Source organism: Salmo trutta, chromosome 2 (assembly GCF_901001165.1).
Source record: "Salmo trutta chromosome 2, fSalTru1.1, whole genome shotgun sequence".
In the NCBI taxonomy this organism is placed as follows: Eukaryota; Metazoa; Chordata; class Actinopteri; order Salmoniformes; family Salmonidae; genus Salmo; species Salmo trutta.
In genome coordinates, this window is record NC_042958.1 from 7566379 (window position 1) to 7577688 (window position 11310).

Consider the following 11310-nt stretch of genomic DNA (forward strand, 5'->3'; position numbering starts at 1 on the left):
CATCTTTGAATTTGATGGGTTTTTTTCAAATTCGGGGAGTAGCCATGGGCTCCCCCTCTGCCCCCAACTATGCGAACCTGTATGTGGAACAATTTGAGGAAGCACTCATTTATAAAACAAAGAGACACACCCCTTACTTCTAAAATCCTCTCATGGAAGAGATACATAGATGATGTCTTTGTGCTCTGGGAAGGAAGTCTGCAGGAACTAAATTAATTCCAAACTCTGCTAAACGAGAGCTCTGAATATCTCAAATTCACCATGGCGACTCATGAGAGAAGTCTACCTGGATGAGTAATCTACCTGGACGTATGGATCATCAAAGAGAATGATGCATTACATACAGACTTGTACACACAGCCAACAGACCGCAAAACCCTGCTACGTACGGATAGTATGCATCCCCTTCCCCTCAGGAATGGTCTACCATATAGCCAGTTATGCAGGGTTAAACGAATCTGTTGCCAACAGTCGGATTTTGACAGCAATGCTAAGAAAATGAAAAATGAATTCAAAATCAGAGGCTTCAAGGAAAAAAGTCTTGATGCTGCAATGAGGAAAATATCTCAAAAACCAAGACAGGATTTGCTAAAAAGTTAACCAAAAAAGAAAAACTATGCAACAGTATTTTGCACTAAGTATACCAAGTGTTCAGACAAAATGAAAGCAATCCTGAAAAAGCCCTGGCATATTGGAATATTCTGCAATCAGACCAAAAAATTGCACACCTCTTCAAGGAATCCCCACTGGTGGTCTATAAGCATCGTCGCAATATTGGGGATAGCTTAGTGAGATCTGACCTGCCCCCTGAGCCCACTCAGACACTCTTGACACCCATTCCAAATGGGAAGTACAAATGTACCTCATGCTCACAGTGCAATAGCTTTACAAAAACATCCTTCTTCAGACACCCACATACAGGTGGAAAAATCCCTGTTAGGGGTATCATCTCTTGCAAGACAAATGTAGAAATCTATCTCATCACAAGTTCATGTGGAAAAGCCAACTCATTACAAACAAAACAACAATTAAAACAATGCAGAGCTGAACACTGCAGCTCAATCAGCTGTAAGAACACTATCTAGTAGCAGCTCACTTTGTTGAAGCTACCCATCACATCTCCTCCCTCAAATACACAGGTATTGAGCATGTTGCTCTACCAAGGAGAGGAGGTAACATGGAGATCCTACTACTACAGAGGAGAGGAGGTAACATGGAGATCCTACTACTACAGAGGAGAGGAGGTAACATGGAGATCCTACTACTACAGAGGAGAGGAGGTAACATGGAGATCCTACTACTACAGAGGAGAGGCGGTAACATGGAGATCCTACTACTACAGAGGAGAGGAGGTAACATGGAGATCCTACTACTACAGAGGAGAGGAGGTAACATGGAGATCCTACTACTACAGAGGAGAGGAGGTAACACAGAGATCCTACTACTACAGAGGAGAGGAGGTAACATGGAGATCCTACTACTACAGAGGAGAGGAGGTAACATGGAGATCCTACTACTACAGAGGAGAGGAGGTAACATGGAGATCCTACTACTACAGAGGAGAGGAGGTAACATGGAGATCCTACTACTACAGAGGAGAGGAGGTAACATGGAGATCCTACTACTACAGAGGGAGGACTACTGGATTTCCTATTTTAAAACATTGACCCCTAGTGGTCGGAATATTGACTTTGATCTCAGGCCCTTCTTCTGAACAATTATTTTTATGAAGAAGTCTTATAAATGAATATATTCTTTCTACAGGCTTTCAGCATAGAACCAATATGTTCCCCCTGTTGATGGTGCTTATTATGCATTCTTGATGAACCAAAAGATTACATGTAACAACATTTTAAATATATTAAATATATGTGAAATTAAATTAAACAATAATGTATGTTGATCTTATACTAATGTTAATGATAACAATACGCTAATATATTCAATATGCTGTAAACTATTATTTTAACAGTTTTACTCAATTCTTTCTAATTAACCTCATAACTATGATACACCCCTCACTATTGTCATTGGTTGCACTAGCTGCACTGTATGTCTACATAACCTGGTTCAAACATTCATGACATTACACTGAAGAAGGCACAGTGATGCCGAAACGTTGGTGTTTTACCCAATGAATTAGTGGGAGATTATATACATAGAGTGTTCAACTCTCTTTGTTTTTATAGCTGACAGTGTATTCACTGTTATTCAGCACCTCTACAATAAGTAATATTCTCTGTGTGTGCTCCAGCTCATGCTTTTTTATATGACCTGAACATAACAAATATAATTAGAAATATGTAAAGATTTTTAAGTATTTTATTTATAGAGTACTATCTTTACTGTCCCCCTCTACAACAAAATAAATAAATACATGTAATTTGTCCTTGAAACATTTGATTTAAATACTGTAGAATTCCATTAAATCTTATGGAGGACTGCTTCTTCTGGGGAGAACCATATATAGAGACCGGTGGAGTTAAAGTCTCTCATTGGCTGTTACATAGCATCAGCGGTCCAGCATTTTTTATACACATCACTGTTACAGTCTCTCCCAATAATAATAATATGAATTTATTTCAATGTAGAGGTGATTTTCAAATGGTTGGTGTGTTATTAAGGAGTGAGGTGACGTGTGTTTGTGAGCAGAGGACCACTAGTTTGAGCCCGGTATGGTGATAGGGACAGTGGTGGAAGCTATACTGTCAGCCGCAACATGAAGTCGGTTTCACATGCACATACAGTGACATGAAACAGTATTTCCCCATTTCTTGTTCTCTATTTATTTATTTTTTGTTACTGAATGTTATCAGATCTTCAACCAAAACCTAATATTAGATAAAGGGAACTTGAGTTTACAAATAACAAAAAAAATGTATAGTTATTACATTTATTTCATGAACAAAGTTATGCAACACCCAATTCCCCTGTGTGAAAAAGTAATTGCCCCCTTACACTCAATAACTGGTTATTTCACCATTCCAAAACACACAATCAAGTCTACATGAAAATTGATTAAAAGCAACAAAATTAAAGTTTTGGAATGGCCTACAAAAATTCCAGACCTAATCCCTATTGAGATATTGTGGAAGGACTTGAAACAAGCAGTTCATGCTTGAAAACCAACAAATGTCGCTGAGTTAAAGCAGTTCTGCGTGGGAGAGTGGGCCAGAATTCCTCCACAGCAACGTGAGAGACTGATCAACAACTATAGGAAGTGTATGGTTGGTTGTCATTTCAGCTGATGGAGGCATTACCTGTTATTGAGTGTTAGTGGGCAATTACCTTTTCACACAGTGGCATTGGTTGTTGCTTGACTTAGTTTAAGAAAGTAATGAAATAAGTATGTCATTGTTGTTTTTTTTGTTCACTCAGGTTCCATTTATCTAATATTAGCTTTTGATTGAATATCTGATAACATTCAGTATCGAAAATATGCAAAATACTTTTTCACAGGACTGTTTGAATCCAGACTATTAAACTACACTAATCAGGAATAAACTGTACACTTTTCTAAACAATTATAAAGCACATCCCATAAAATATAATGACTTGTGGATATTCCTTTATGTCTGATTCATAACTAATTGTTGTTGTGTGGAAGACTCACCTGACATAAAGAGGACAATGAGAAAAAACATGTTCTCAGGACAAGCCATGTGAGAACTCACTCACTACTGATCACCTGAAACAGTACAAACATACACTTACTGGTAGAGTAGCTTAACTCACACAACACATTGTATTGAACCACCCCCATATCAAATACACTATGTCTTTCAGTTGTGAAGCTAATACATGAACAAACAGCAGTACTTTAGAACATATTGAATCTCATTACTCATAATTAATTTCCTTTAATTCATTTTGAACATTCGAATTAAGAGAAAATATATTGAAGAAGTCGATACTTGCCTAAGACGATAACGTAAACTGTCGACAGTAGAGACTGTCACACCCATAGTGTGGACTGACAAACTAATGTACTTGAAATTCATGTGGCATATCTCACATCTCATCAGTGAAGTACTTCCTAATTGGTGAATGAGAATTCATTTTAAAAGAATACTACGGTATTTAATATCCCTTTCTCGGGGTAGGACAGGTCAGCAGCATTTTGAATCGGGTCTCAAAATCGCTAAGTCTGCCCCCAATAAATTGTTAAAAGAAACTTTCGGCAGCATAATCTCCCTCTTCTGTATTTCCCAGGCTTGAATGGGAGCACAGTGAGGGAAAAAAGTATTTGATCCCCTGCTGATTTTGTACGTTTGCCCACTGACAAAGAAATTATCAGTCTATAATTTTAATGGTAGGTTTTTTTGAACAGTGAGAGACAGAAAAACAACAAAAATATCCAGAAAAACGCATGTCAAAAATGTTATAAATTGATTTGCATTTTAATGAGGGAAATAAGTATTTGACCCCCTGTCAATCAGAAAGATTTCTGGCTCCCAGGTGTCTTTTATACAGGTAACGAGCTTAGATTAGGAGCACACTCTTAAAGGGAGTGCTCCTAATCTCAGTTTGTTACCTGTATAAAAGACACCTGTCTACAGAAGCAATCAATCAATCAGATTCCAAACTCTCCACCATGGCCAAGACCAAAGAGCTCTCCAAGGATGTCAGGGACAAGATTGTAGACCTACACAAGGCTGGAATGGGCTACAAGACCGTCGACAAGCAGCTTGGTGAGAAGGTGACAACAGTTGGTGCGATTATTCGCAAATTTAAGAAACCCAAATAACTGACATTCTCCCTCGGCCGGGGGCTCCATGCAAGATCTCACCTCGTGGAGTTGCAATGATCATGAGAACAGTGAGGAATCAGCCCAGAACTACATGGGAGGATCTTGTCAAAGATCTCAAGGCAGCTGGGACCATAGTCACCAAGAAAACAATTGGTAACAAACTACGCCGTGAAGGACTGAGGCATCAACTCAACTCGCCGTGTTTGGAGGAGGAGGAATGCTGCCCATGACCCCAAGAACACCATCCCCACCGTCAAACATGGAGGTGGAAACATTGTGCTTTGGGGGTGTTTTTCTGCTAAGGGGACAGGACAACTTCGCCGCATAAAGGGACGATGAACGGGGCCATGTACTGTCAAATCTTGGGTGAGAACCTCCTTCCCTCAGCCAGGGCATTGAAAATGGGTGTGGCTCAAGAAGAAGGACATTACGGTCCTGGAGTGGCCGAGCCAGTCTCCATACCTTAATCCCATAGAAAATCTGTGGAGGGAGCTGAAGGGTCGAGTTGCCAAACGTCAGCCTCAAAACCTTAATGACTTGGAGAAGATTTGCAGAGGAGTGGGACAAAATCCCTCCTGAGATGTGTGCAAACCTGGTGGCCAACAACAAGAAACGTCTGACCTCTGTGATTGCCACCAAGTACTAAGTCATGTTTTGCAGAGGGGTCAAATACTTATTTCCTTCATTAAAATGTAAATCAATTTATAACATTTTTGACATGCGTTGTTTTTTATTTTTGTTGTTGTTATTCTGTCTCTCACTGTTCAAATAAACCTACCATTGAAATTATAGACTGATAATTTCTTTGTCAGTAGGCAAACGTACAAAATCAGCAGGTGATCAAATACTTTTTTCCCTCACTGTATCTGTGGGATTTAAAAAATATAGTTACATTTTGAACCAAAACCAACAACTAATTTATTCTAATAAAAAAAAAGGAAAGTTTAATTTGAGTTCGATACAAAACATATTGTTTTCACATTATGTTTCAACATGAAAAACAGACTTGGTATGAAACATAGTAACTGTAATTATATCTGACTGATTCTCACACACCACTCAACTTCTCCTACACCAACTTCCTCTTTGAAGTCTATTTACCAAGAGGAGCCTTGGAGGGCTGGATGCCACAGAGACAAACTTTTCACTCCACTTTGATACGGAATTTACTTTTTCGTAGCATGTATATGAGAATTTATCTAGCAGGGTAGGAGAATTAACGTAGCATGTTAAGAGACTGAGGTTACCTTCTATGGGCTAGGTGGGACGTTTGCGTCCCACCCTAGTCAACAGCCAGTGGAATCACATGGAGCGAAATACAAATACCTCAAAAATGCTATAACTTCAATTTCTCAAACATATGACTATTTTAATCTAACCACATTGTCCGATTTCAAAAAGGCTTTACAGTGAAAGCAAAACATTAGATTATGTCAGGAGAGTACCCTGCCAACAATAATCACACAGCCATTTTCAAAGCAAGCATATATGTCACAAAAACCAAACCCACAGCTAAATGCAGCACTAACCTTTGATGATCTTCATCAGATGACACTCCTAGGACATTATGTTATACAATACATGCATGTTTTGTTCAATCAAGTTCATATTTATATCAAAAAACAGCTTTTTACATTAGCATGTGATGTTCAAGTTTGGCCCTCACCAAACTCAGATTTACTATAAGAAAAGTTGGATTACCTTTGCTGTTCTTCGTCAGAATGCACTCCCAGGACTTCTACTTCAACAACAAATGTTGTTTTGGTTCCAAATAATCCAGTTATATTCAAATACCTCCGTTTTGTTCGTGCGTTCAGGTCACTATCCGAAGGGTGACGCGCGAGCGCGTTTTGTGACAAAAAAATTCAAAATATTCCATTACAGCCTTCCCTGTAGCCCAGTTGGTAGAGCATGGTGTTTGCAACACCAGGGTTGTGGGTTCGATTCCCACGGGGGGCCAGCACAGAAAAATGTATGAGTTGTATGAAATGTATGAATTCACTACTGTAAGTTGCTCTGGATAAGAGTGTCTGCTAAATGACTAAAATGTAAATGTAAAAAAATTACCGTACTTCGAAGCATGTCAAATGCTGTTTAAAATCCATTTTAATGCTATTTCTCTCGTAAAATAGCGATAATATTCCAACCGGGTGACGTTGTATTCAGGCTGAAAGAAAGAAATGGAGAATTCTCATGAACGTGCTTCTCAGTCTCACTGTTCCCAGGCTGACCACTCACAAACAGAGCTGCTGTACTTCGCCCAGAGACTGCAGACACCCCATTACACTTTCTGGCACCTTCTGAGAGCCAATGGAAGCCTTAGAAAATGTCACGTTACAGCAGAGATGCTGTATTTTTGATAGAGATGCAACTGAAGGACAACAAATTGTCAGACAGGGCACTTCCTGTATGGAATCTTCTCAGGTTTTGGCCTGCCATATGACTTCTGTTATACTCACAGACACCATTCAAACAGTTTTAGAAACTTTAGAGTATTTTTGTCATCCAAATCTACTAATTATATGCATATTCTCGTTTCTGGGCAAGAGTAGTAACCAGTTAAAATTGGGTACGTTTTTTATCCGGCCGTGCAAATACTGCCCCCTAGCCCCAACAGGTTAAGGCTTAGGGCTCCCGAGTGGCGGAGCGGTCTAAGGCACTGCATCTCAGTGCTTGAGGTGTAATTACAGTACCTGGTTTGAATCCAGGTTCACATCCAACTGTGATTGGGAGTCGCATAGGGAGGTGCAAAATTGGCCCAGCATCATCTGGGTTTGGCCTGGGTACACCGTCGTTGTAAATAAGAATTTGTTCTTAACTGACTTGCCTGGTAAAAGGGATATGGTTAAGGAAAATGCTCTCCTAACCAGGGTTGGAAGGCAGCATTTGGTACCTGAGCTTATAGTGGCAAGAAAAAGTATGTGAACCCTTTGGAATTACCTGGATTTCTGCTTAAATTGGTCATACAATTTGATCTGATCTTCATCTAAGTCACAACATTAGACAAACACGGTCTGCTTAAACTAATAACACACAAAAAATTATACGTTTTCACGTCTTTATTGAACACACAGAGTAAACATTCACAGTGCATGGTGAGAAAGGTTTGTGAACCTTTGGATTTTATAACTGGTTAACCCTCCTTTGGAAGCAATAATCTCAACCAAACATTTTCTGTAGTACCGAACTGTTTCAATTCCGCAATATTCTTGTGATGTCTGGTGTGAACTGCTCTCTTGAGGTCATGCCACTGCATCGCAATCGGGTTGAGGTCAGGACTCTGACTGGGTCAGTCCAGAAGGCGTATTTTCTTCTGTTGAAGCCATTCTGTTGTTGATTTACTTCCGTGTTTTGGGTTGTTGTCCTGTTGCATCACCCAACTTCTGTTGACCTTCAATTGGCGGACAGATAGCCATACATTCTGCTGCAAAAAGTATTGATAAACTTGGGAATTCATTTTTCCATCAATGATAGCAAGCTGTCCAGGCAATGTGGAAGCAAAGCAGACCCAAACCATGATGCTCCCTCCACCATAATTTACAGTTGGGATTAGGTTTTGATGTTGGTGTGCTGTGCTTTTTTTCTCCACACATAGTGTTGTGTGTTCCTTCCAAACAACTCAACTTTAGTTTAATCTGTCCACAGAATATTTTGCCAGTAGCGCTGTAAAACATCCAGGTGCTCTTTTTCTGAACTTCAGACATGCAGCAATGTTTTTTTTGGACAGCAGTGGCTTCTTCTGTGGTGTCCTCCCATGTACACCATTTTTGTTCATTGTTTTACGTATCGTAGACTCGTCAACAGAGATGTTAGCTTGTTCCAGAGATTGCTGTAAGTCTTTAGCTGACACTAGGATTCTCCTTAACCTCATTGAGCATTCTGTGCTGTGCTCTTGCAGTCATCTTTGCAGGACGTCCTAGGGAGCAACAGTGCTGAACTTTCTCCATGTATAGACAATTTGTCTTACCGTGGACTATTGTACATGAAGGCTTTTAGAGTTACTTTGGTAAACCCTTTCCAGATTTTTGCAAGTAAACAATTCTTAATCTTAGGTCTTCTGAGATCTCTTTTGTTCGAGGTATGGTTCACATCAGGCAATGCTTCTTGTGAATAGCAAAATCAAATTTTAAGAGTGTTTTGTATAGGGCAGGGCAACTCTAACCAACATCTTCAATCTCATTGACTGGACTCCAGGTTAGCTGACTCCTGACTCCAATTAGCTTTTGGAGAAGTCATTAGCCTTACTTTTTCCAACCTACACTGTGAATTTTTAAATGATGTATTTAATATAGTCAAGAAAAATATAATTATTTGTGTTATTAGCATAAGCACACTGTATTTGTCTATTGTTGTGACTCAGATGAAGATCACATTTTATGACCAATTTATACAGAAATCCATGTAATTCCAAAGGGTTCACATACTTTTTCTTGCCACTGTACTCCTGAATTTCAACACATTTTGCCATGGTGCGGAGAGAAAAATTTGCAATTTTATAATGCTATTCTACACATTTTGTCATGAAGCTTTGGCAAAAAATGTCAGTTTTAAAGCTAACTTCCTGAAATTCTACACTTTTTGCCATGAAGCAGAGATTTATTTTGGTGTATCATAGCTCATCATGCTTGTGTTCACATTTTGCCATGAGGCTGAGACAAAGTGTTGCAGTGTTAAAGCTAATTTCCTACTATTCAAAAAATGTTTCTATCATATGCTATCTGGGGCCGTTCAGTAGTCTGGCCCTGCTCCTAACCAGCTACCAAATTCACTCCTTATTGAAGTGATGTGAAAAGAGAGTCCCGGGTACCACAGGAGAGAGCCAGCAACCTGCAGTGCCACAGGAGAGAGCCAGCAACCTGCAGGGCCTGAGCGGCAAGGTGGAAATTGGCGCCCTCTTCGACGGTCAAGTCTAGGTGGGATAAAGCTTATGTCAAATTAATTTAGCAATTTATCTAATCCTAACCCTTATCTGTACTTTAATCTAATTACCATAACATTCTACGTTAATTATCCTAACCTGCTGCATAAATTCTCCTAAACTTGCTAGACATTTAAAAAACATTTTTTTTACAAAAGCTGTATACCTTCTAGACAAAATCCTCTTCGACCTGCCCAAGGTCTTCTGGGAGAAGGAGACCCAGGAGCTGAGGGCGTACTTTACCTGGCAGGTGAGATCTGACTTCCCTCAACTGGTGGAGGGAGAGCTGAAGGCTCTGGAGGACAGGGTCAGGAATTGAGAGGCAGAAGGACCAGATGATTCAGAAAGAGAAGAGAGGGATATGGTGGGACTGACATAAAAGGGACTAACAAGCTCATTGCAGTTTTGTGGAAACTGCTTTGCCTATATGTGGTTAAAATGTATGAAATTACGATTAAACATCGTGCCTGCATGCAGTTCAGGCTACCACTCACTGCCAATGGATTTATGAGTACTGTAGGTATGAGGTGATAGATCAGAATCTGTGTTCAACTGTATCTTACTGCTCTTTCCATGACATAGACTGACCATGTGAATCCAAGTGAAGGCTATGATCCCTTATTAGAGCCACTTGTTAAATCCACTTCAATCAGCGTAGATGAAGGGGAGGAGACAGGTTAAAGACGGATTTTTAAGCCTTGAGACAACTGAGAAGTGTGTTGTGCATGTGTGCCATTTAGAGTGTATTCGGGCAAGTCAAAAATGTAAGTGCTTTTGAATGAGGAGTGGTAGTAGGTGCCAGGCACACTGGTTTGTGACAAGAACTGCAACACTGCTGGTTTTTTTCCACACAGTTTCCGGTGTGTATCAAGAATGGTCCACCACCCAAAGGACATCCAGCCAACTTGACACAACTGTGGGAAGCATTGGAGTCAACATGGACAATCATCCCTGTGGAACACTTTCAACACCTTGTAGAGTCCATGCCCCGATGAATTGAGGCTGTTCTGAAGGCAAAAGGGGGTGCAACTCAATTAATGTTTGGTATACTCAGTGCCTCCAGAAAGTATTCATAACTCTTGACTTATTAAACATTTTGTTGTGTTACAGCCTGAAATATTTATTTTCTCACCCATCTATACACAATGCCCCTTAATAACAAAGTGAAAATATGTTTTTAGAAATGTTTGCAGGTTAATTGAAAATGAAATACTGAAATAACTAATTGACGTATGTATTCACACCCGAGTCAAAACATGTTAGAATCACATTTGGCAGTGATTACAGCTGTAAGTCTTTCTGGGTAAGTCTGTCAGAGCTTTTCTGGATTGTACAATATTTGTACATTATTCTTAAAAACATTATTCCATCCCTGTCAAGTTGGTTGTTGATCATTGATAGACGGCCATAACATAGTGCAGCCATCACCATGCTTGAAAATATGGCTGTATCTTTGTAGTGACTGGGTGTATTGATATGCCATCCAAATTGTAATTAATAACTTCCCTGAACGGGATGTTCAATAATTTATTTGTTACCCATCTACCAATAGGTGCTCTTTTTTACGAGGCATTGGAAAAACTCCCGTCTTTGTGGTTAAATCTGTTTGAAACACACTGCTCGACTGAGGGACCTTACAGAT

The 11310-nt window shown here is 39.7% G+C and overlaps 1 protein-coding gene across 1 annotated transcript in view; it reads right to left on the reverse strand.

Moving 5' to 3' along the window:
• The window catches only part of LOC115149723 (myelin-associated glycoprotein), a 29874-nt gene extending 25668 nt beyond the window's left edge, over positions 1 to 4206 (reverse strand). The window contains exons 1-2 of the mRNA XM_029692619.1: positions 3919 to 4206; positions 3614 to 3688 (exon numbers count right to left, since the gene is read on the reverse strand). Of these exons, the coding sequence (XP_029548479.1) occupies positions 3614 to 3662 (49 nt within the window). The 5' untranslated portion in view covers positions 3663 to 3688; positions 3919 to 4206. The remainder of the gene's footprint in view (positions 1 to 3613; positions 3689 to 3918) is intronic.
• Positions 4207 to 11310: the final 7104 nt, after the last annotated feature.